This window comes from Mus caroli, unplaced genomic scaffold (assembly GCF_978045245.1).
Source record: "Mus caroli unplaced genomic scaffold, Mus_caroli_1 scaffold_10, whole genome shotgun sequence".
NCBI lineage: Eukaryota > Metazoa > Chordata > Mammalia > Rodentia > Muridae > Mus > Mus caroli.
Window position 1 is genome coordinate 22308649 of NW_028227265.1, and position 26383 is coordinate 22335031.

Here is a 26383-nt window from a genome sequence, read left to right on the forward strand (position 1 = left end):
GGGTCTGACATATGGTGGCTATTGTTGGTGTCAATCTGACTGTATCTGGGATTAACTAAGGCTCAAGCAACTGTGTTCACCTGGGAGGGACTTTTCTGAGTTAAATCATTTGAAGTGGGAAGACGAGCCACCTTTAACCTGGGCCACACTGTCTGCTGGCGGCCTGTATAAAGGACAAGGAAGAAGGACACTCTCTGGCAAGGTCATTCCTTCACTGGCATTAGAGCATACTTCTTCAGGGTTCTGGTGTACTGAAAAACAGCTGAGACATCCAGCCTCACAGCCTGAACTACTGGATTCTTAGGCTTTCTGTTGGTAGAAAGCCCTTGTTGGATGAGCTGGACCACAGCCTGTAAGCTGTTCTAATAAATCCCCATCGTATATGTAGACTCATCTATCAGTTTTGTTCCTATAGAGAGCCTTGACTAATACACTACTCACTTTTTTTTTCTCTTTTCTCTCTCTCTCTCTCTGTTTAAGGCAGGGTCTTACTGTGTAGCCCTGGTTGGCCTAGAACTTGCTATGTAGACCAGGCTAGTCTCAAACTCAGAGAGATCTGCCTGCTTCTGCCTCCCAGTGCAGGGATGGAGGGCATTGGGCCACCATGCTCAGCTCTCCACCCCACAGCTGCTGAGGTACAGGGAAGCGATTCAACTGAGTTTCTTCTAAGATTTAACTCCATCTTGAAAAGAACGTGGTTTTGTTGTTCTCATCACCACTTCCTGCCGTTCTCGTTCTAAAGAATGAGAATAAGAATAATCAGTTTGCACATTTACACACAGCAACCCCACATGGGCTCCTATAGGTTTTCCTTCAGCATTCTAAGTACAGTTCTAGAACATATTTTTTTTCTTTCTTTCTTTTTCTTTTTAATTTCTGGGCTGGCCTCAAATTCAAGATCTACTTGGCTCAATCTCCCATTGAGATTCTATCTTCCACTGGATAGCCAGAAAACATTTCCCTGACACCTGTGTATCTGAGTACTTTTTAACCCTAAGCTTGTTAAGTATGTGACATTTGGAAGGCTGGGGAGGAGAGCTGGAATCCCAAGTCAGCTTAGGTACACAGTGAGCCTCTCTTAAATAATGAATGTTTTGTGGTGCTACAAATGAGACTGAGTGTACAGTATTAGCTTAGCATGTATGAAAGCCCTGGATTGGATCCCCAGCACCATGAAAAAAAAAATGTGTTTTGCAGGAAAATGGAGTCATTTCAAGCCTATCATCACTACAAAGATATGTGGTGGCATCAATTTATAACCCAGCACCCGGGTGGCTGAAGCAGATGGATGATGATAGCTCAGAGGCTATCCTGGGGCCTTGTTGCAAGAAGCAAAACAAACAAAAATATCCAGGCAGGTTCACGTTCTGCCCCTCCCTTTAGTGATGTTCTGAGTCAGTAGTAAAATCTGAAAACCCGGGACACCCCATTTCACTTGTGAGGCTCCGGTAATAAAGGTCAGAAATACCCGGAGCTGTTACTTTGTAATACACAGCAGGTGTCACACAAATGATAAACAATTTTACAACTGAGTTCTCAAGAGTCGTCAGAAAAGCAATTGCCCTTTCAATGCTTCATAAAAGAATTGAGTCATTGTTTGTCTGTTTTTCAATCATGTGTATGTGTGTTCTGTTTGCATGTATGTACACATCACATATGAACAGTGACTACAGAGGCCAGAAGAGGCCATCAGATTGCTAGCTGTCACGTGGTCCTTGAACCCAGGTCCTTTAGAAGAGCAGTGCTCTCAGCTTCTAAGTCATCTCTCTAGCCACAAGAATTAATTTTTCAAAACGCATATAAAGCGACTGAGCTGAGCAAGCTTTGAACTACACCGATCAGACATCTAGCTAGAAATGCTGTCAAATGTATGCTACCCATTACCATATTGTAATAAATTATGTGGGGTCTTCTTACCTTAAACTTTTGTAAATGGAGTCACAGCCTTCTCAGATTATTGTGAATCAAGCAAGATTTGTCACGCAACTATCAAACAGCAGGAAGAGTGCCTTGATAATGAATTCCTATTAGCATCAGGATTAAACATCAGATTCAAATGCTGGCATTAAGAATGGGGCTATCCCTTCCTGTGACTAATCCTCGATTCCTGTTGTAGTGGAATCGCCGGGGCCTAATGAGTGATCTACTCTGACCTGATGTTGGTCATGCTAAAAGGCTATCAGTGTGCGAGAGAGGCAATTATAAAATGGCCTATTTCCCTTGCTGAAGCACACAATCACTAGAACCTCAACCTCTGGGTATAAATTTCCCCAACAGTTTAGCTAGTTCCAAGAAAAACAATCAACTGAAGCCCAGCACTGCAGACAATAAAACATTACCTCATGTTGGCTTTTCTTTACTGGTAGAAAGAGAACTCCAAGCTGTTTTCTGCTTCCTACTTCATATCCCCTAACAAGGCCAAACCAGGATGGCTTTATCTCTCAACTATCAAATGAGAAATCCACTTCCAACAAAGAACCCTAGAGAGCCACCGCGCACCCTATCTTAGGTTATATGAAATGTTAGCAGAGGTTCCGAAGAACATTGTGCACCCCAACTGTCTTCATCCAGAACACCTAAGAAGCGCAGTACCAACGTTTCCTTAAAAACAAAAGTCTTTAAAAAAAAAAAAAAAAAAAAAAGCAACCGTAGTCAGGACAGGAAAAGGAAAACAGTATCTTTATTGTGTAATTCTAACAAACATTCACTGTGTGCACATTCCAGTAGAAAGAGACAAAGATCTTTGTTCAAAATAAGCTGAAACCAAATAGGTAAACAAACTCCATCATTGAATTCACAAAAGGAATGTAGTATTAGCCACTCAGTTGAGGGTGCAGGAAAAGACAAGTTAAATAACCGAAAGGAACTTCTACCCAAGCAGCTGATCTAGACGAGGCAGGCGTGGGCAAGGAGTGCCCCCTGCCATTCAGGAGTAAGACACTGGGTGTAAGGCAGGTGACTGGCACACCCCTGCTTCTTCAGCCTCCCTCCTAGACCACTCCCACAAATCCCAAAGCTGGCCAAATGTGAAGGAGCTCCCCGTTACTTTTGGGATATTTGGCAACTGAATCTCACAGCTTCAACCCTTCGGTTTCTTGTTGAGACAAGACATGTCTGAGTCCACTTCCCCTGGGGTAGGAGGCAATGAACATTTACGCTCCTTGCTTCAGTCATCTCAGGTCGACTTCAGCCGGACCGGCATCACTGGAAACAGAAGCATGAGTGCTGCATGTGATGACACACCTTGCTTGTAAATCACTTTCCACTGCTCGCCGTCGGCACTTAATGAGCACAAACCCTACACCGTGAGCCCGATGGCAACTGCTGGAAGAGCCAGCCAGCTCAAATGACAGCTCTGGACAGACTTGTCTCTGCTTAAGTAATCACACTAGGAGATATAGACAGTCCGTACACTGTGTGCTGTTGCTTTCTGTACATCACTCAGTGATGAAAACCAGCTCCCAGGGCTGGGTAGAAACTTCTAGAGAATGGGTGTTAACACATTTTATCTGGGTAGCACAAATCTCTATCTTTCACGTTCACCTGTCAGTACCTGTATATGTGGCAGCAGCTGGTCACCTCAAGAATAAACAACCAAATCTGCCCGCCCACAGGTCAGGAGGTGCTGTCAGTGGACAGGAACTGCCTCCTCTTGGTCTTAATGTTCTTTCATGACCCTCAAATGTCCAGGCTTCTTTGACAAGTTTAGACTTTTAAAAGTACACCTGTGCACATGTTGTGTTGCTTTGCTGTTTACAAAAAGCCTTGACAAACGTTCACCTAAAACCTACCTTTCCCCTAGCTGTTTATGTAGGCAACAGGATTACAACAAGTAGACCTGAACAGAATCTCATTATGTAGCTTTGGCTGGCTTGGAGCTTGCTCTGTAGACTAGGCTGACCTACAACCCAAGAGAACTGTCTGCTTCTGCCTCCCAAGTGCCGGGATTAAAGATTAAAAAAAAAAAAAAGCATCCTTTTTAATATAAAATGACATCACATTATCAGTAGTTCAAAAGAAGCCCTGGGTATTGACGGATTTCATGGATCACAAAGACAAAAGTATGAAAATCTTTTCCTTCTGGCTCTTGGGAAGAAAAGCTCAGCTATAAGAAGCTGGGAAAGACACAAATGTAAAATAGAAAAAAAACGGCTTTTGGTATTGATGTTTACTATAGAAATATCAAAACACCGATTCTACTTAAGAATACAGTTCTTTTATTTGGTGGAGTGGTTGTGACATGGTCTCTATGTAGCCTGACTGTCCTGGAACTTACTATGTGGACCAGACTGGCCTCAACTCATTCTGCAGCCTCTGTCTCTCCCACATTGGGATTAATGGTATGCACCACCAGGCCCAGCCGAAAATGCAGTTCTTTTAACATTTCCTACAAGCCAGATGTTTTTCACTAGGTGTCCCATCAGGTTTGGTGTTAGCTGGGACGCCCCTGTCCTGCACTCAATGTTCCTTTGTTCTTCCCTTCTACCCAGCATACTCCATGTGACTTTGCTATCCCAGCATGCGGGCCCCTGGCTCCCTGCACACAACCTTCCCTGCCTTCACCTGGAGATGCGCACCACATGCTGCTTTTGTTACAGACTAACTATGCTGTCAATCTATGACACAATATTACAGACATTTCTAAAGATGAACGGTTGATTAAGTCTTCATCTCTGACATATAAAAGTCACCTAGAAATCACTCTAAAATACCATATTCAAGTGTGTAAGGAAAAGGTTAATGTTATTTTTGATGAATTCTGAATTCATTCAACTGCTAAATCACAGGATATGAGTCCTGGACTGAACTTTTTAAAAAATAGTTTACATGGGCAGACTGGTTCACTGTGCAGTTTCCTGTCCTGTCAAGCCCCTGGCAAGCTGGAAGGGAGGCAGGAGGACACTTCCCAACATCTCTGGTCCTGCTGGAATCCCATGGTTTCCTGCTGGATGTGACACCAGCCCAGAAGCTCACTGGTAATGAACAAAGATGTGAAGAAAGATCATAGAAACTAAGAAACAGCTGGGTACTGTCAGGCACTGCCACAGGGAGAGAGAATACAGTCAGAGGTGCCAGGAAAATGCCTGGACCAATGAGAGAAGGAATTTTAAATGACTGCCTACTTTCCAGTGAAATTCATATCCAAGAGGAAAAAAAGCTTCCAGGTTTATCATTACCCTCAATAGAAAGTAGGACAAAACCACCACGTTGGAGCCATGGAGGTAAAACCCAGATGAAAACTGAAGTCTCTTTGCATGGTCTCCCAATCTGAAGGGGTATGCCAGACAATGATATTTATATCTAAGTTATTTTACTGAGATAAACATAAGTTCAAACTTGAGTCTTGTACTTTAAGACAAGGAATCAGAAATTTGCTAATCTGTAAAGAAAAACAGCAGAAAGGCCATTGTGAAGCCCACGGAAAGATAAGCACACACGCATCTTTCACCGGAAAAGACAGCCAGGGTGGAAGATGGTTAGAAACCAGTGTCAGACCAGAGAGCGCATGTTGGTCCCTTTTTAAACTGCTCTCCTGTATGTAGTGTTTGGTTCTCTTTGTAAAAGAGATTACTCTGAAGTCAGTCCTTCTTCAGCTTAGATTCCTAAGAAATCAAAGGGATGCACACTTTGTAAAGTATTTCCAGGAGAGGCGGGACTTAGAGACAGGAGGAGCCATCATCTACACTATCTGGAGGGGGCAGGGGTAGCTAGCCACTGTTGCTGTACTTTATTTTTAAAAATAACATCTGGGGTGTGTGTGTGTGCGTGCAAAGACCATAGCACACATGTGGAAGTCAGAGGACAACTTTTGGGAATTGGTTCTCTTTCTACACTGTGAGTACAGGGATTCAGACACAGGTCTCAGGCTTTGCGGCAATTGCTTTTATCCACTGAGCCATCTTGCTGGCCCCTTACTTCTAACAATCATAAATAAGATCATTTGGCAGCTGTGTTTGAAATAAGAGATACACAACTTCATGAACTAAATCCCTTATGATGAATGACAAAATTAAATCAGAATTAAAAAAATAAATTTACTTAAAAAGAAAAATGGGGAAAGATTCATAACCTGACTGCTGTTCCCTTAACTATGTCTACTGTGAATTCAAATTATGAGAAATCATGTACTGTCCCCAAAGGCCACGTCACTACAACATAGGAACTCTAAGTCATTGGTATCAACTCTTGAAGGGAAGGGAAGGAGTGGGAACCAATGAGAAGAAACCCTGGCGAGGACACAGCGTCAGCAGGTGCTTTGGGCGTCAGGCTCTGGCTGATGAAAGACTCTGGTCGTACACGGAAGGAGGATCGATATCTGGTCAACCATCTTGGCTCCAAGGGGAAAGAAAACAACAGCAGGATCCGAGGAGGGAGCACCCTGCAGCCTCCAAACAAGTCTCCTCCTCTCATCGCAGGAGCAGGTGCTCCGCACTTCAACGAGGCCTCCTCAGGAGGATTTGCTGTCGGCCCAGAAGTGACGATACAAGAAACCTATAAGAATAGCGCCCACGATGGGGACAATCCAATACGCCCAGGAACTGGAAAAGAAGGAAGAAAAAGCAGTATGTTAAGAATATTCTAAGCAAATAACTGAATCTTTTTTCAGCGCTTATGTTTAATATACATGAGACAGGGGTCTTGATTTTTCTCTTAATTTAATTGCTTGTATCATACAGTATTTGAAAGGAAAAACAAAGCCAAGTCTACATTTATTTGTGTATGTGCACACATGTGCCCAGGCGTGATGTATTTGTGGAGGTCAGAGGACAACATGTGGGAGTTGGTTCTCTCCTTCTAGCACATGAGAACTTAAACCATCAGTCTTGGCAGGTGTCTTTTCTTGTTAAGCTAACCTGCAGGGCCCTAAAGAGCCCCTTTCTAAAAAAAGATGCTAAAAATAAAAAGAATCTGACATGCAAGACATGGTTGTGTGTGCTTTTAATCCCAGCACTCTGGGGAGCAAAAGCATGTAAATCTATTGAGAGTTCAAGGCCACACAGTTGACACTTCTCAAAAAAAAAAATTTAAAAAAAGGATGTAGCTTAGTGGTAGAGGACTTTTTATCCATCTATCTTATCTATCATGCATAAAGCTCTGACTTTGAACCCTAGCACCATAACACATCAAAAACAGAATGCAGGGCTGGAGAGGTGGCTCAGCGGTTAAGAGCAGGGACTGCTCTTCTAGAGGTCCTGAGTTAAATTCCCAGCCACCACATGGTGGCTCCCAACCATCTGAAATGGGATCTGATGCCCTCTTCTGGTGTGTCTGAAGACAGCTACAGTATACTCATATAAATAATAAATAAATAAAACTTTAAAAAATAAAAAAGAAAAAGAAAAAAAAATCCACTGGCCAAAAACAGAATGAACAGTAAGCTGTCAAAACATACATACAAGCTGGACACAGTGGTACATGCCTACACGGTACAGCCTCTGGAGGCTGAGGCAGAATTGTTGCCACCTAAAGACTATCCTGGGCTACTCTGTAAGTGCCAGCCCAGCCCCAGCTATGTATGCATCAAGATGCTGTCAAGCAAGCAAACAAGAACAACAAAAAGGGAAACAGATACATATGTACACACAGCCCACAGTCACGGAATTTGGATACGGAGGCAGGAGGATCCAGAGTTTAAGGACTAGGAAATAGTTATTTAAAGTACTTGTTCAGGAAATTAATTGTGATCCCAGGACTCAAGTAAAAATTCAGGGTGCAGTGGCTATGCTTGAAACGTCAGTGCCAGGGAGTAAAGATGGGAAGATCCCATGCATTTGCCAGTCTAGCTGAGCTAGTATACCACAGGACAGCGAAAGGCCATGTCTCAAAGGAGACAGTGTTCCCAAGAATGCAGGCAAAGACACATGCACTTAAAAAAAGTTTATAGTCACTCTGGTGTTTCAAAAGATAAATAAGTCATATATACATACCATTCTAGGTGTTTTTATATAAACATTGTTATTTCTGGGTTATGGGGCTATAGCTATTAAATTTTGCCTTTGTGATTTTTCTAAAATAAATTATTATACTACAATATCAATTTTTATGTATATGGTGCAAGCATCAGGATCCCTTGAGGAAAATAATAATTCCATATAGATTTTTGTATTATCTACCCTATTACAAGTTTAGAAGCAATACTATCCATTCATAACCAATATTTCTCTTTTCTACCAAGGAAACATAACATAATCCTTGCATCCCAAGTAAGAAGCTGGTAATGGCAGTCAGGTGGCCAGACTCTCAATGTGCAGTTTTGTTTTGTTTAGGGTTTATTATTTATTTAAAGTCTGTGAGTGTTTTGCCTGTATGTATGTGTACCATGTGGGTTTGTGGTACCTTCAGAGGTCAAAAGAAGGCATCAGATACCCCTGGAACTGGAGTTATGGATGGCTGTGAGCTACCATGTGGGTGCTGGGAATTGAACTCAGGACCTCTGGAAGAGCACAAGCAGTCAGTGCTCTTAACCACTGAGCCATCTCTCCAGTCCCTTAAATCACTTCTTTACAGAGTTTACTAGCTCTGCCTGGCTTGGACTATGAGGCTTTTTATGACTCAAATGTCCTGGTTGCCCCTCAACTTAAGACATATTCAGTCTTAGTATGAAAAAGTTCCAAGCCAATAAAACAAGCTGAGATTGTTAACAAAAGTCCTTCCCTTTGCCTAACCATACTTACCATAATGTACATGGAAGGAGGGTGGCAAGCTACTCTCAACAAGTGAGATGGCAAGCAGGCAGCTCTGCTTAAAACGTGAATACGCATGCACAGCAGAAACTATGGAACATGGAAACTTCTACGCAATTGAGGCTTCCTGAAGAGGAACCACGAAAGAGTTGGGTCCAAAGATAGGACCCTCAAGGAAACACTGAAGAAAAATTCTTCCGACCAAGAGAGAATGGTTGCCACCAACTTTCCTTTTGCAGTGTTTGTCACTGTGAAGACCAACAGGAACTGCACTTCCAGTGCACTCAAGGAGACGGAGCACCAGTGACTAACTGTGTCAGACAACATTCTCTTCTCGGTGACATATCCAGGTTAACTTTGCAGATAACTGTGATTTGTTAAATTTTTATTGCTTAGTAATATTTTATTATATGACTTTACTAGAACTCATTATTGAATATATGAAATTTCCCCAATGTTTGAATGTCTTTTTGTCCTTGATTTGAGAAGACCTGGTAACTTCAGCAGGCATCAGCTAATCTGATACATATCATATCCCCCTGCCTCTGTCTCCCGAGTTCTGAGATTAAAGGTGTGTGTCACTGCACTTGAGGAAAACTTAAAACTTTTTATAATTTATTTAGTTTATGTGTATGGGTGTTTTGCCTGAATGCATGTGTGTGCACATAAGCTCCTGGTGCCCTCAAAGGTCAGAAGGTGTTGGATCCCCTAGAACTGCAATTACAGCTGGTTGGGATCTGTCAAGTAGATGCCAGAACTAAACCTGGATCCTCTACAAGAACAGCCCACATCCTTTACCACTGAGCCTTCTCTCCAGCCCCAGCTATAAACATTCATGTATCTATTTCCTTGTGGTTTTTCTTTTGAGCAATAGTCTTACTATGTTGCCAAGGGTGTTCTCAAAACTCCTGGGTCAAACAATCCTTTACAGCAACTGGAACCACAAGGCAGGCACACTATGCCCTGGTTTGTGATATGTTTCTATTACAAGACCCATAGAAGTGGAATTGGTAGGTCAAAAGTTATTCATATTGTCAGTTTTACTAGACACTGCCAAAGTGTTCTCAAAGTAAATGTTCCCATTAACAGCCCTAAGGTAGGATTTAGAGTCTTGGTAACTCACTTCTTAATAAGCAAGTCTCGGGTGTAGAAATAGTAGTTTTGCCCACCCGGGTGTGAAATAGACCCATGATTTTAATGATAAAGACATTAAATCTTTTCCATATGCTTGTATTTGTGTAAAGCATTTAAATGCAAATCTTTGTGCATATCCTATTGAGATATTTTAATTCTTTTTTTTTAAGATTTATTTATTTATTATATGTAAGTACACTGTAGATGTCTTCAGACACTCCAGAAGAAGGAGTCAGATCTTGTTACAGATGGTTGTAAGCCACCATGTGGTTGCTGGGATTTGAACTCTGGACCTTCGGAAGAGCAGTCGGGTGCTCTTATCCACTGAGCACCAGCCCTTTTTTTTTTTTTTTTTTTTTTTAAAGATTTATTTATTTTATTTATTACATGTAAGTACACTGTAGTTGTCTTCAGACACTCCAGAAGAGGGAGTCAGATCTCATCACGGATGGTTGTAAGCCACCATGTGGTTGCTGGGATTTGAACTCCGACCTTTGGAAGAGCAGTCGGGTGCTCTTACCCACTGAGCCATCTCACCAGCTATTTTAATTCTTTATGTACTTTGGATACTAGTTCTTTGAAAAACAACACTGATTCTTTGAAAATTTCATACACTCATATAATGTATTTGGTGATACCCTTCCACCACTGCCCTCCTCTGTCTCGGTCCAGGGCTTCAACCCTGTCTCCCTCTCAGCTTCACATCCTCTGTTTAAAAATAATTAATACCCTCCCCCTCCCCAAAACCAATTAGTGCTGCCCGTAACTGCACAAAATGCTTTGCTTTGGTTTTCCTTCTTAAAACTTTAGTTATATGGCACAAACCTTTAATCACAGCAATCTGGAGGTAGAGGCAGGAGGATCTCTGAGATTGGGGTCAGCCTGGTCTACAGAACTCCAGGGCAGCCAGGGCTACACAGAGAAACTTTGTCTCAAAACAAAACATTTATGTATATGTATATTTTGCCTGCATGTCTGTTGGTCTACCATGCATACCTAGTGCCCACAGAGACTAGAAGAGGGCATAAGACACTCCCTCCGCCACCCACCCATGTACCCCATGCTGAAGCTACCAGGTCCTCTAGAAAAACAGCCTGTGCTCTTCTTCATCGCTGAGCCATCTCTCCAGCCCCGAGACAAGTGTCTTTAGAAAGAACCTCTTGCCAAACATTATGTAGAGGATAAGGAAGACCACTAAGAGATACTGACCTTTGGCACGAATTGTTTTTTGAAGGATCCTGAAGAAGTCACATGTTCAAAATGATAAAAAGAAAGCATTAGTACAGTAACACGAGCCTTCTTGGCTATCTAGAGAAACTGTAGCCAGTAACAGAATTTCCTTCATGCGCTTTGACGCCTCCCTACTACCTCTAGGCAATGGGTAGAGACTTGGAATCTTTTACTTCTTTTTAACACTTTGGTATTTCTTAGTGGAGAGTCACTACTGAAAACATAGAAATGATGTCCATGTAAAAATATCAATAATAAAACTCTATTGAAATGGACTAATATTTTGAGTCACAATGACAGGCCTATTAACCAGGTTTACCACCAGCATAGCCATGATCACATTTTCTGAAAACATTTTTTTAAAAGATGTATTTATTTTATGTCTGAGTACACTGCAGCTGTCTTCAGACACACCAGAAGAGAGCATCGGATCCCATTACAGATGATTGAGAGCCACCATGTGGTTGCTGGGAATTGAACTCAGGACCTCTGAGCCCTCTCCCCAGCCCTTCTGAAAACATTTTAAAAGGCTCTCCAAAGTCTTCTCTTGCAAAACTATCAGCTGTCAATGCTCCTAGACCTGCAGACAGTGGCTTCCTGGCTTACAGAAATGACCCAGCTTACTCTTTGAAATTGAAACTAGGGACTTTGGGGATTATTTAACACTTCTTTTTTCTTTTTAAGTTTTACTTAATGTTGTATGTATAAGTGTTTGCCTGAATGTCTGCATGTAGAGCAGGAGACGGTGTTGGACACCCAGGAACTGGATGTAAATACTTGTAAACCTCTTTATCTATGGCTGCTGGGAATCAAGCCTGGGTCCTCTGCAGAGCAGGCAATGAGCCACCTCTCCGACCTGGGGTTATTAACAATGAGAGGGGAGGAGGAGGTAAAGGAAAAAGAATACCAAACGGTCCAGGGTAGCCTTAACCTCAAGATCCTACTGCTTTAACCTTCCCAGTGCTGAAATTCCATGTATATTATCACCATAGCTGTCTCCAAAATAATCTTGAAAATCAGATTTGAGGGATGGGGAGCTGACTTAGCAGGTAAGAGCGAGCACTGGCGCTCTTCCAGAGGATCTGGGTTCAATTCCCAGCACCCAGATAGCAGCTCCAACTCAAAGTGCAGTCCCACAGGAACCTGACGCCCTCTTCTGGTCTCCACAAGCACCAGCGTGGACATGATGCACAGAGAAGAAAGCTAACAAAACACTAAAACACAAAAACACAAGTAAAACATTGGGAATAAAAAGCAACAAATTACTGATCTCTGTGACAAGATGGATGAACCTTCAAAACATTACCTAGGCTAGTGAGAAGGGATAGACACAAAAGACCACCTGTTCTATAAGTCCCTCCCTGAGGACAGAGGAGTGACACAGAAAGCTGGGCAACAAGAATATGGCTACTAAGAGGCCTGTGGCTTCTTCGTGGAGTGATCAAGTTGTCCTAAAATTGATTATGCTTATTATCTTACAGTGACATCAACTGAAAACACTGCTAAGCAGATGAATACATACTTCAAGCCTGAAAACACACAGCTGGTACAGTTCAAATCTTTTCTACTGTTTTAACAACTGAAAGTTCTAAACATGTGCTAACTACAGTGAGCCTTGTGCTGCATCATCAGGAGAGAAAGCAGAGAGCTAAGCCTGCAATATGTGGATGGTAATCAATTCTAACAAATAAGAAATCATGGAAAATCATGGTTGGTTGGTTGGTTGGTTTTTAACTAAGTACCTTAAAGTACCCCTGGTTTTTTTTTTTTTAAAGATTTATTTATTATATGTAAGTACACTGTAGCTGTCTTCAGACACTCCAGAAGAGGGCGCCAGATCTCGTTATGGATGGTTGTTAGCCACCATGTGGTTGCTGGGATTTGAACTCTGGACCTTTGGAAGAGCAGTCGGGTGCTCTTACCCACTGAGCCATCTCACCAGCCCTGTTTTACAAGCAATTCATTTCTGGGACGGGGCAAGAAGAACTTGCACAGCACACTGGAGGAAGGAGAAGAGAGGTGTGCACTGCCCTCGGGACACCGACAGTACGTACATGCTTAGCTGCAGACTCCTTTTGAGTCAGACATAATAAGCGATACATAATAAGGGCACAGCCCCTGACAGTCAAGTCCTTCAGTCAGTTTAGAAAGAAGCCACCTAAGTTAAGTTTAATTTTGTTGTTCAATTCTTTCTTAATTTTATAAAACTAAAAAGAAAAATGGTAATTTTCTGCCAGTTCACACCGCTGTCCTCATTTCCATGTCAGAACGCTGACGAATCTACTGGGTACCTAAGTGACAATCTGACAAGCTATGGATGGGCACATCTGGCTGAGCCATACCAGATGTTACTGCTCTTCACTAAGGCTTTAGTAGTGAGAGGTCAGATCAGATCCTACACTCTTCCTGCAGAAACCCTACCACACAACCAGTGTGCATGCTTCTGTATTTCCCAAGAAGTACACTTGCAAACACAATTTCTCAGTTGGCTATGATTTTAGTCCAATATTGTCAATAATTAAAATTAACTGCTTAGCTGAGCATGGTGAACCAGGTCCTCTGAAAGAACAGCCAATGCTCTTAACCACTATGGTGTTTCTCCAATCCCAAGTCAACTTTTTCTAAAGCTGCCCATAAGTGAAGGTATGTGTGGTATCTTCCAGCTCAAGGCTAAGTCAGCTTCCTTGTCTGCAGAATGAAGATTCAGATGAACTGAATTCTAACACCACTATTCCAGCACAGCTTTCTGAATCAAGGCATCTTAGCAAGTCCTTTAAGATCAGCATTCCAAAGGGCAGGAGAGGAATCAACACTCTCTCACTCGTGGGGAGACTGTAGGAGCTCGCCACCCCCATGTCATCTCTTTCTCTTTCACTAGCTCCACAAGAGACTGTTTTCCCAGACATTTTTCTCTAGAAGCACTGTACACTGAATACTGACTTAATCTAAAAATAAGAATAAGAAAGGAACGTTAGTCTGGCAGCCATAGGCAGGGGTGCTGGGGTCAGTGAGGGAGGACTGCATGATGAACTTCTGTTTATAAGAAAATGTGAAAAAGAACACACACTTAAGGGAGGTGGTGCACTTCATCACCAGAACATAAAGGGAGGAAAGAGAAAGCCAGATTTATGATTATAAGGTATGACAGTAGACACAGGGTCTTTGGCTAATTGGAGATTATAATTAGGCTTTCAAAAGCATAAATAACTGATAACAAAATATTGAAGGAGCTTGCATTTAATTCCTAAGCTGGGCATTTGCTATTCCAAGAGGATTCCAAATATTTAAAACTTAAGCCTTAAGACATCTTCAACAAATCCAACAGTATGGTTTCCTCAGCGTTTTACTCGATGGTGTTCTGTGACCACTATCTTAAGAAAAACAAGTGGGTAACTTCTGATTTAAAATACTTATGGAAAGGATTTTCTTTCCCCCATCATATCATGGCCCTTATATCACAAGGTACCACTGTATGAATTTTATTAGGTGCATATTACTTAAAAAGTTAGAAGACTTAAGATTTAAACATTTTATAAATCCAGTTACATAATGTCGTGTAGTGTATAATCCTTGGAACAGACTTCTCATGAAATTCCAGCATACTAAAATATATCAGTTACTGCAAATTTTTTTCAATAAAAACTTCATGTTTTACTGTTGATTTTGAGTACACTATGTCTATATGAGTGTGTATGTATGAGTATGTATGTATATGTATGTATGAGTATGTATGTGTGAGTACAGAGCCCTGGGAAGCTGAAATAGGGTGTAGGTCCCTGGGAGTCACATATTGGTGCTGGAAATCAAACTTCAGTCCTCTGAAAGAACAGCACACACTCTTAACTGCTGAACCATCTCTCCGGTCCCACATAATTTTTCCAGATGAAAATACAGTTCAGTAATTACTGCCTCATAAAGTATATGACCCTATAGTTAGTGTAGTTGTATATAAAAATGTTTCCCTGTTGACAGAAAAAAATACAAAACAAGAAAAACTCCCTAATGTGATTTTCTAAATTCTCTTAAGAACAGCTATCGGATTCATATTGAGAAACTGTATCAAAATAAGAACAAAAAGAACCCCCTGTGATAATACATATAATTCATCACTGGGGAAAAAAGCCTGGGGGTATAATTCAGTTGGTGGGATGGCTGCCTAGCACATATGAAGGCCTGGGCTTGATCACCACATTAACCAGGTATGGCTGCCCACACAAGTGACCCCAGAGCTTCGGAGGTGGTGAAAGGAGAACCAAAAGGTCAGCATCCGTGAAGTGGTGAGCTTGAGGCCAGCCTGGCTGCATGAGATTGTGTCTCGAGGAAAAGCCCTCCCTCCCGAGGTGAGCATCCCTATTTGGACCGAAACGTGTGAGCAAGCAATTCTAGCTGGGAAGTGTGGGAGAGCACTGCCCGGCTTCTCATGCTCACTTTGTTTCTAGAACTTGGTGAGACATTAATGCCTGACACTGCTCAGAAAACAGCATTTTGTTTTTCAAGAGAGACTGGGCCAGAACATTTTATGCTTAATTCCCAAAGACCATAGCTGTCTGGAAAATCACATTACCAGAAAGAAGTCTTGATCAGTGGCAGTTACTATTGATCATTGCAAACTCCAGGAAGTTAGGTAGTTAAGACAGGAACAGCAAAGAACTGTTTTTATGTTTCTGAGGCAGGTTCTCATGTAGACCATGGTCTAGCTAAGGTGGTCTTGAAGTCCTGACTCTCTTATCCCCACCTACCAAGTACAAGTCTCTTTTTATTATTTTTTTATTTTTGAAGACAACAGTCTTACCATATGGCATCAGTGTACCCCAAAGAGTAGAATTATTTTTAATTCTAATTAGTTATTACCGACTAAAGCAGGTGCCATGGCACACCTTCTACCTCAGCACTTGGGAGGCAGAGGCTGGCAGATCTTAGTTCTAAGCCAGCCAAAGCTACAGAGAAAAATGAACTTGTCAGATCTACAAATTAAAAATCTTCAAAATGTTTATATTGTACTATGTCTGCCATCAACTGAGATACTATCAGTCTACAGTGAAACAAACAACGGTGAGCATTACCACTTACTACCTGCAACATGAAAAGCTGTTTCTAAAAGGATAGGGAAATGAAGGCTGGGCACAGTGGCCTATGCCTGTAACCCAGAGCTCCAGAAGGGAAGGCAGGAGGACTGGAAGTTCAAGGTCATCCTCAGCAGACACAGCAGACCCCAGTCTGGAACACTGACTTTCTCTGGGAAGAAGGCAGAGGCTGTCTGAGGGGGAGAAGTGGTGCAGAGAAGGACAGATTCGGAAACCCTGAAGCACAGAAAGGAAACTAAGGAATAAACGAGCTTCCCTCCCGTTCGGTAGGAAGTGTCTGTTTCAGCCTCTGTGACAAGTCAGATCACTTCTCAGCCTTTTGCTAACATCAAGCACGGAGACAAAGCTGAGGGAGCAAGAATTTCTTCCTGGAAAAGAAATCAGTTTGGATTATAATTCTATGAAGACCTGGTAGGTAGTCTTGAAATTTTTCCAAAAGGCTGTCTTTGCCTAATGTGTCTGGAGGGTAAGAGACGACCTGCTGGAAACAAACAACAGCCAGAAGGATCCTAATGGAGACAGGTCCCTGGGGAACAAGTAACTGGAGAAAAACAGGCTTGAAAGCACAGCTCTCTGTCCCTCCCTAACCTGGATGGGGCTATTCTACATTTCCACATCTAAGTCACCATGCTACTTGGTGCTCCGAGGAGGCTTTTCTATACTTCTTGCAGGGGGAAAAAAATCCAGGACCAATCAGTTTTATTTCAGCTGATCATTCTCTAATTGCTTGGCTTACAGAAGGCAGACAATGCTTGCACAGGAGCAAATTCAGTGTCCCCAGGTTTTTATCTGCAATTGGCAGGCAGACAGGCACGTCGGTCAGCAGAGGGTGTGCTGCCTGACTTCCTTCCTATCACCTGGACTCTTTAAAGTGCAAACCCAGGAGGCTGAAGAAGTGGTTAAGAGCACTGGCTACTCTTCCAGAGGACCAGGGTTCATTTCTCTGCACCTTCATGGCAGCCCTCAACTGTCTGTAGTTCCCGTTCACACCAATGTACAGAAAATAAAATTAAATAAATTATCTTTAAAAAAAAAAAAAAACTGCAAAGCTAGCTCGACTCCAGAGATTCTAAACAGAACTAGTAGAAACCCAGGAAAAGAACACTGGCGCAAGGACCAGAATTTCTGAAACACTGCAGTGGATTCCGCACAAACATTGTGCCTCCCGTATTAGCAATAAGAAAGTCAACAAGAGACAACTGATAGAGTTCTAGAGACCGTAACTGAACAGTGTCTTTCTCTTGCTTTAACATAAAGAGTGCGTTCATGATCGCCTTGGGAAACTGGGTGAGGGCTACTAGGTTCAAGGTGAGTCGCCTGTGAAAGCTTGAACTCAGGGTGGCATTTTCTAGAAATGTTCAATTAAGATCATATTAGCTCAAATTTTACCTTAATGTCACAAGAGGATTCAAGACTGAGTGAGGTAAGAGGAGGGAGAGGGAAAACCGTCAGTGCTCACAAACGTTTAAAGAGCCATTCCATCTCCTTAGTAACTTAACAGAGTGAGCAGTATAGAAAAGTTAATTATATATACACCCTGGATTTCAGGGCAACAGAAGGCCCACGCTGCCAAGCAAGCAGCCTCTTGAATTGAAAGAATTCTTGTGCCCAGGCCAATCTGAATTGCTGTGTCAAACCCGCTCATTATTTCCTGGCTCAATGAAGAATGAGAATCTAGAAGGAAGAGGGGGAGACTATTGTGTCCAGGATGAGCTAGGAGACACCCAGACTGCTATCCCTTTACTAAAGGGCACGGAACAACCTCTAAATGACAGAAGTCAAGGGAACCAGCCAAGAGCATGGGAGGTGCCACTGCCTGCTTATAGGAAGTAGAAAAGGCTTCCACGCTTTCCTCTTGGTCCGTAAGTGAGGCAAAGCACACTGGGGGTTTCCAACACCCCAATGCTACACTTGCTGTTCTGGCTGAACCAGTGAGTAAACTGGGAAGGTGTGGACAATCTGAGCACAGAGGATTTTAAAGTTTTGAGGAAATGAGGACAGAAAGAAAGACCTTTTTTTTTCTTTTCTTTTTTTTTTTGGTTTTTCAAGACAGGGTTTCTCTATATAGCCCTGGCTATCCTGGAACTCACTCTGTAGACCAGGCTGGCCTCGAACTCAGAAATCCGCCTGCCTCTGCCTCCCAAGTGCTGGGATTAAAGGCGTGCACCACCACCACCCAGCTAAGAAAGACCTTTATATTATAAAGAAGATATCTTGTAGAAAAAAAATTAATCAGAGTATCCATCACATGTTTTAAGTAAAAATAAGATGTCTTCTAAACTGAACCCATAAACTAATTTCTTTCAAAACCACAGTAAACACACTTTGGAGTCTCAATAAAAAAAAGCTTACAGAGCATTAATAAAGTGTTTCCTACTGGGCTGAAGAGCTGTCTCAGCCATTAAAGGCTGGGCTCACAACAGAAATGTTAAAATGATTCCTTCTGTCTAAGATTTCGCTTTTCCTTTTTTCCTGACAGGTGTAAAGTCCAAATTTCTTAAAAATAGAATTCTGGGAGCCAAGCAGGGCGACACAAACCTTTAATCCCAGCACTCAGGAGCCAGAGGCAGGGGAATCTCAAGGAATTTGAGGCTAGCCTGGTCTACAAGGCACAGGACAGTCAGGGCTGTTACACAGAGAAACTCTATCATGAAAAACAAAAACAAACAACAACAAAAACCCAGAATTTTTGTTTGGATAAAAGTGAAGATGAACTTGCAGAGATCCGGCTGTCTTCCCTCCCAAGCACTGGGACTGAAAGCATGGATCACATGCTCTGGCTCTTTTTATTTCATTTAGGTGAATGACTGTTCTGCCTATAGGAATGCCACTGTGCACAGTGTGTATGCAGGGTCAGCAGACGCCGGAAGAGGAGGTTGGATCCCTGGGACTAGAATTATAAACAATTCTGAGCTACCATACGGGTGCTAGGAATCAAACCCTGATCTTCTGGGAGAGCAAACTATATTCTTAACCACTGAGCAATCTCTCCAGAGAATTTTTTGTTGTTACCATTTTGGTTTTTTGCTTGTTTGTTCTTGTTTTGTTTGTTTTTGTTGTATGTGTGTGTGGTTTTGTTTTGTTTTGTTTGTTTTGTTTTGTTCTGTTTTGAGAGAAGGTTTCTCTGTATAACTCTGGCTATCCTGGAACTTACCCTGTAGACCAGGCTGGCCTCAAACTCAGAGATCTGCCTGCCTCTGCCTCCCTGAGTGCTGGAATTAAAGGTGTGTGCCAGCACCACCTGGTTTCTCCAGCCAATTTTAACTTCTCTTATTAAAATTATTTTTAAAAGCAATTTTACTCAAGTTAATAGAAATACTTGAAACACACAAGACAAAGTAGTGACTTCTTACCTTGTCATCACCTTTAGGTTTAAGGTCACTCTGTTTAAAAAGAGAGAGAAAAACAATATTCAAGATGCATCTAAATGAGGTCTAGCAATCTGTTAGCACCTTCAGAGATGTCAGGGTCTGAAGAAGGTGCCAAGTCCACCCTTTAGCACATCAGGATCCCCTATTAGAATGCTAAGCCCAAAGGACTTATAGATACATAATAAATAATGTTAGCAAGAAACTTGCAAGAAGACCCAAACCACTATTTTGGGGAACAGGTGTTATTAATTACAAGAATCAATCAATAAAAGACGAAAACCAGTTCCCTTGGCTTTTCAGATACTATGTACAACACAAGATGGCTTGATGATTCTGGGGAAAACCTGGCCTGAGAGCTAGGCTGAATGAATTCTTACTCTAAATAATTCATTCTTTCATCTTGCTAGTGGCTGTCAAGTAGTTTTCTCTGCATAAGCATCTGAGTGCTATAACAGTTCTTACCGGATGGACATCACCAATGTAGTACTGCTTTAGCATCTCCCTGGCATCAGGGGAGTGGCCGACATCTTCAAAGCTTTCAGTTGCATCAGCACCCGCTTGTTCCAGCAGAACCTCTTCCCCGCCAGGATGCTAGGAAGAAATAGCATTTGCTGAATAGAGGGCTCTCTGAAAAGCAAACTCAAGTTTTTTCTTTCCATCCCCTTTCTTCCTTTAGTGGAACAAATTGTGTTCCACTTTTGAGGGTGTATCAGGAAGGATACAGCATCATTTTCTACAATATTCTGGCACAGACTGCATAATATGCATATTAACTGATTTCCTTTGTTGACATTAAAACTGCAACAAAACTCACAAGTGAGAACTCCAGAATTTCTGGAACTCTTTATTCTACTCTTGAATTTTTTCTTTCTTCCTCCTCCTTCCCTCCACTTACTCCTTTTTGGAGATGGGGGTCTCATGTGGTACAGCTGGTCTGAAATGTATAGCCCAAGAGAGCTTAAACACCATATCTTCCTGTCCCCTTGGACTGCAGGTGTGGACCACCATGTCCACATTACTGAGGTGCTGGGGACCGAACCCAGGGCCTCATGCATGGCAGGCAGGGACTCTCCCAGCTGAGCTAGGCTTTTGCCCATTCCCTTTCTCTCTTCTTTCTTTTGAAAACACTTACCTACTCTCTTGTGTATATGTGTGCACGTGCATTAATCCCTCCTGCCTCAGCTTCTGGATGGTTAATCTCGAAAGTTTTTTGTAAACTTAAAACTCTTTTCTTTCTCTTCTTTTCTTTTCTTTTTCTTTTGGTTTTGAGACAAGGTTTTTTTCTCTGTGTATCCTTGACTGTCCTGGAAGTGGCTCTGTAGACCAGGCTGAACTCAAATTCACGGAGATCTACCTGCTCTGCCTCCTCAAGTGCTGGGATCACAGGCATGTGCCACCTTCACCCAGCTTAAAATTGTTTTTAAATTAAAAAAAAAAAAATGAGAGAGCCCAACAACCTGATTTTGATCCCTGAAACCTATGAATAGAACCAACTTCCAAAAGTTGTCCTGACTTCCCTCCACTCTCTGGAGCAGTTTCATACACATGTGCACACAGAGAAACTAATAAATAAAGTTAATTTTTTAAAAGTTGGCACCTGCTAGGCATGATAACAGATACCTTTTAGCCCAGCACATGGAAGGTAAAAGCAAACAGATCTCTGAGTTCCAGGCCAGCCTGGCAATCAGAGAGAGTTCTAAGGCCATCCAGGGCTGCAAGAAAGGCCCTGTCTATAAACAGACAGACAGACAAAAAGTAGATACATGAAAATGCCAAGGGGGGCTGCAGAGGCTGCACCAAGTGAACACTGTGTCTTCTGAAACTGTATTCACCGAGTATTCCCTATTTAAAAACTTTTATTTTCTAAACTAACACACAGCAGTCCCTGACTTCAATACTCAGCAAACATTTGCTTATTAGCAAATTTAGAATTTTCATTAGCACACCCAAGCCTATGTTTCTGAAATACTCATGTCTTTTTAATTAGTTACTTTTTATAACAACCACTTAAAAAGCATTATTATTTTAAAGATTAATTCAAGAGAAATGCAAACCTTTCCAAGTCACCTACCCATCATAGCCACTTACTCATCAGCTCCCTGAGGATCAGAGCAGCTGCTATTTTAGTCTCCTAAAAGGTCTCCACCCAGGAGAGCCCAGCGTTTAACCATGCTATTTTAGTGCAGGAGTGAGACTGTCACGATTCAGGTGTTTCGTCTTGAGAGAAAATGAAGTCACTGCATAGGGAACTACATCCCAATTTGCTCTATGTCTAAACTATGGAAAATATTTCCCCTTTATCCTATCCCAACAAACAGGCTTTCCTAGTCAGAGGATAAGCCAAGCCTGGTGGCACAGGCCCTATAATCCCAGCGTCACAAGAGATTGAGGCAGGGCATCCCAAACTCAAGCCAGTTGGGGCAACTTTGTCAGCTCCTGCATCAAAATGAAAAGCAAGCTGGACGTGGTGACGCACACCTTTAGTTCCCAGCACTCAGGAGACAGAGGCAGAGGAAGGTGAACGTCTGTGAAGACTTAAGAGCTGCCCTTACCACTGAGTAAAACTGGGAGGGAGAGAAGTGGTCCTCCCAAGGGAACACACTAGTTGGCTATCTACTGCCAAATGGTCAGCCTTAAAAACATACATACATACATACATACATACATACATACACACATACACACATACATACAAACAGGCAGGAAACACCACATAGATTTGACAGGTTGTTTTAAAGAATATATATGAATATACAAGTACATATGTGCCTATAATAACGATTGATTTAAAACAAAAAAGGCCAAAAATATGAAGGAGAGCAGGAACGGGTATTTGAGAGGATTTGGAGAACTATTGTACTTAAAATCCAATCTCAAAAATTAACAACCATGTATTTTTTAAAAATAAATAAAATATGATTTTTTTTTTTTAAGTTGCCAGGCTGGAGAGATGGAAAGCGGTTAAGAGCGCTGACCGCTCTCTCAGAGGTCCTGAGTTCGATTCCCACCAACTACATGGTGGCTCACAACCATCTGTAATGGGATCTGATGCACGTTTCTTGTGTATATCTGAAGACAGCTACAGTGAACTCATATAAATAAAAAAATAAATCTAAAAAAAAAAAAAGAGAGAGAGAGAGCATTAAAAAAAAAGTTGCCTTTAACCTGGTAACTATTGAGCAGGGCGTGGTGGCCTTTAATCCCAGCACTCGGAAGGCAGAGGCAGGCGGATTCCTGAGTTCGAGGCCAGCCTGGTCTACAGAGTGAGTTCCAGGACAGCCAGGGCTACACAGAGAAACCCTGTCTTGAAGAAAAAGAAAAACAAAAACAAAAACAAAACAAAACACCTAGTAACTACGTTCAAAAGAGTCTTTCTAAATAAAAGGGAAGCTGTGTAATACATGGACATGCAACAGGACCATTCTTTCCTGAGCTTAAAAACTAGAAAGTAGAGGACAAAATAAATGTGTGGCTGGTAATTCACAAGGAAAAAGCCAACCTAGAAAGGTTTTAGGGGGCTCAGCAGTTTAGTGGGCTCTTACAGAGGACCCAGGTTCAGTTCCCAGCCCCCACATGTTAATTCCCAACTATCTGTAACTCCAATTACAGGGAACCCAATACCTTCCGCAGGCACCAAAGCACACATAGGTGAAGGCAAAACACTGACATTTCATCTATATAAAATAAATAAATAAATAACAATAAAAAATTATTTCATGTAAAAAAAACCTTTTTTGAGGGGGTGGGAATTGAGACAGGATCTCACTATGTAGTCTGACTGTCTATGAACTCACTATTCAGTCCTTGAACTCACAGAGATCCACCTGCCTCTGACTCCCAAGTGCTCCAGTTTAAAAAAAAAAAATCTTTAAAGAAATATTTTAGGGCAGAGAGATGGCTCAGTGAATATATGCATGAAAACCAGAAGTCATATAAATGCCAGGTGGCCATGGCAGCTCCCTGTAATTCTAGAGCTCGGAAGGTAGAGATAAGGGATCATTGGAGCAAGGTGGCTAGCTACATCAGCCGTATCGGTGAGCTCCGAATTCAGCTGAGAGATCCTGCCTCAAACTAAAGAAGACTGGCAAGGTCAACTTCAGCCTCCACACACACGTCTACACAGAGAGCACACGCAAACATATCCACCCACATCACACACATAAATTTTAAAACATGATACTGAACATATCAAATCCCCAGAAAGATCACTGCTGCCACAAGTGAGCTATCACTCGGCTGAACTAAAGGCCGACTTCCTCTGCCGAAGCTGGTTTACGCAATGGTGTAAATGAAGGGCAATGGCTGCAGACACAGACATGAGTGAGCTGCCCTGGGATACTTACTCTACCTGTATTAAATGTCCCAGAGAAGTGACAGAGTGACATTTCTGTCAAGAAGTAGGTGAGATGGTTTATCCAGGACAGCACTTGATGTGCAAACCTGACAAACTGAGTTTAATCCCCAGAACTCAGGGTGAAAAGAGTAAGCCAACCAGAAATATGTATGCATAAATATCTTAAAATACATGCAGATGTGTTACAGATCAAACTAGAAAAGCAGTGCAAACTATGAAATAGAATTAATTGAGGCGAGGGAAAGATAAGAGGAAAAAAATGGGTGACAGCTTATTTGGTTTTTGTTTTGTTTTGAGATAGGGTCTCACTATGTAGCCCTCTCTCCGGCTGTCCTGGAATTCACAATAGACTAGGCTGGCCTCAAACTCACAAGAGATCCACCCACCACTGCCTCTCCAGTGCCGACATTAGCATGGAGCACCACGCCTCACTTGTAAAGGCTTACTGGATTGATGGTTAAGGTTCTAACTCTTTTTTTTTTTTTTTGGTTTTTTGAGACAGGGTTTCTCTGTATAGCCCTGGCTGTCCTGGAACTCACTTTGTAGACCAGGCTGGCCTCGAACTCAGAAATCCGCCTGCCTCTGCCTCCCAAGTGCTGGGATTAAAGGTGTGCGCCACCTTTTGTATCACTGGATCAAAAAAAGTAACAGAATATCAAGGGGGAAGAGACTTCTTTTGGGTGGATTTCAGAGGATTTCTGCTCCATGCAGAAAGGCATGGTGGCAGGAAGAGGGGACACTGAGAGCAGGACTAAAACCCGCAGTTGGTGCAAAAAGTTGGTTCAAAAGGTCAGCTCCCAGTGACCTACTTTTGTCAACTTAGGCCCCACCTCCTAAAAGATCCACAGCCTCTCAAAATATTGTCAGCCTTTGGCAGACAAGTGGTAGTAAGTCCGAAGGGGGCATTTCTAAGTCAATGCATAATAACTAAGATGTATATAGGAGTGCATAAAAGGAGTGCTTTATAACAGTATATTATGCAAAATCTAGACATCAGCACAGCAGTCACTTTGGGGATTGGGAGGGGAACTAATTAGGAAGAAACTCCAGAACTTGGAACACAATTTCACAGATGTACAAACTTAGGAAAAACTCACTAAGCATGCTTTCAGGCTTTGTGCATTCTTGTGTTACAGTTTTTTAAAATATGTCTTCAGAACTATGCAGCTGACATCAGAGAAGAGGAAACACCTGGATGTGTTTACTGACTGGACACAGGCAGGAAGGTTTGAATGTTTCTCACTGCACAGCACTTTCTTCAAGCAGCATTTTAGATGGAAGCACAACATATGCACTCACGTACAAGTGAAGAGTGTTCAGCAACCTTCAAGAATCAATCTAAAAACCATCCACACATATAAATGGACAAATGACAAATGACAAATCAGCACCACCAGTAGCAGGCACAAGGTGGTCCCTAATGGCAGTGTCATAGGACTTTGAGAGCTGCCTGTAGCCTGCCAGGACTTAAAAATGCGCTGCTGTGCTATCCTCAGAGGTCAGATAAGGAAAGGAGACTTGAGAACAGTTCACAAGGTGTGCCACTCCACCCCGCTCCAAGGCTGCAAGTCCTATGGTAGCTGAGAGTACATTCTAGACCTAGCCCAAAGTCAGGAGAGATGGACCAAGTTCAACTGTAGCCCAAACAGTTCCCGTCTGCCAGTGTTTGTGCTGGTTAATGTTCAGTGTCAATTTACCAAGATTTAGACTCACCTAGAAAACACAGCCCTAGATGTGTCTGTGAGGATGGTTCTAGAATGTTCCTAAGAAAGGCCTTGAATGTGGGAGACTGCAAACACGTGACCAGTCGTCACACTTTCCCTGCCATGGTGGCAGGTTCCCTCAAACTGTGAGTCAAGATAAATCCCTCCATAATGTCAACTATTTGTCACAGCAAGAAAAAAGTCACTAATACAGAAGTGATAAACACTGTCTTGGCTACAATAGTAAGAAATTGAAAGCTAGCCAGGCATGGTGGCGCACGCCTTTAATCCCAGCACTTGGGAGGCAGAGGCAGGCAGATCTCTGAGTTGGAGGCCAGTCCGGTCTACAGAGTGAGTTCCAGGACAGCCAAGGCTATACAGAGAAACCCTGTCTCAAAAACAAACAAACAAACAAACAAAAAAGAAATCGAAAGCTAGACATAGTGGCGCGTGACTGCAAACCCAGCACTCGGAGGCAGAGATAAAATCATCAGGAATAAGACTGAACTCAGGGCTGGAAAGATGGCTCAGCAATTAAGACTATGTGCTGTTCTTGAAAGGGCCAGAGTTCAGTTCCCAGCACCTTATTGTACAGCTCAAAACCTCCTGTAACTCTATCTCCAGGGGGTTCTGGAATCTGCAGACACCGTACTCACACATGTACATATCTACACACAGACACATACATATACACATAATAAAGAGATAAAAGTTCTTAAAGATACTATCAGACAAGTTCAGATGAAGTAACTTACACACAGTGTCTCTGCCCTACTCCCCAACTAAGGGCAGAAAGGAAATAAATCTAAAACGCTGCCATGTA

At 42.3% G+C, this 26383-nt stretch overlaps 1 protein-coding gene across 2 annotated transcripts in view; it reads right to left on the minus strand.

Annotated features, from left to right (window-relative positions):
• Positions 1-2652: 2652 nt before the first annotated feature.
• Positions 2653-26383, minus strand: part of Cyb5b (cytochrome b5 type B) — a 37379-nt gene continuing 13648 nt past the window's right edge. The window contains exons 2-5 of one of the 2 annotated variants that reach the window (XM_021169543.3): positions 19966-20094; positions 19486-19515; positions 11028-11056; positions 2653-6539 (exon numbers count right to left, since the gene is read on the minus strand). In XM_021169543.3, coding sequence (XP_021025202.1) covers positions 6449-6539; positions 11028-11056; positions 19486-19515; positions 19966-20094 — 279 coding nt within the window. In that variant the 3' untranslated portion in view covers positions 2653-6448. The remainder of the gene's footprint in view (positions 6540-11027; positions 11057-19485; positions 19516-19965; positions 20095-26383) is intronic. The other variant, XM_029480491.2, reaches the window with a different exon arrangement.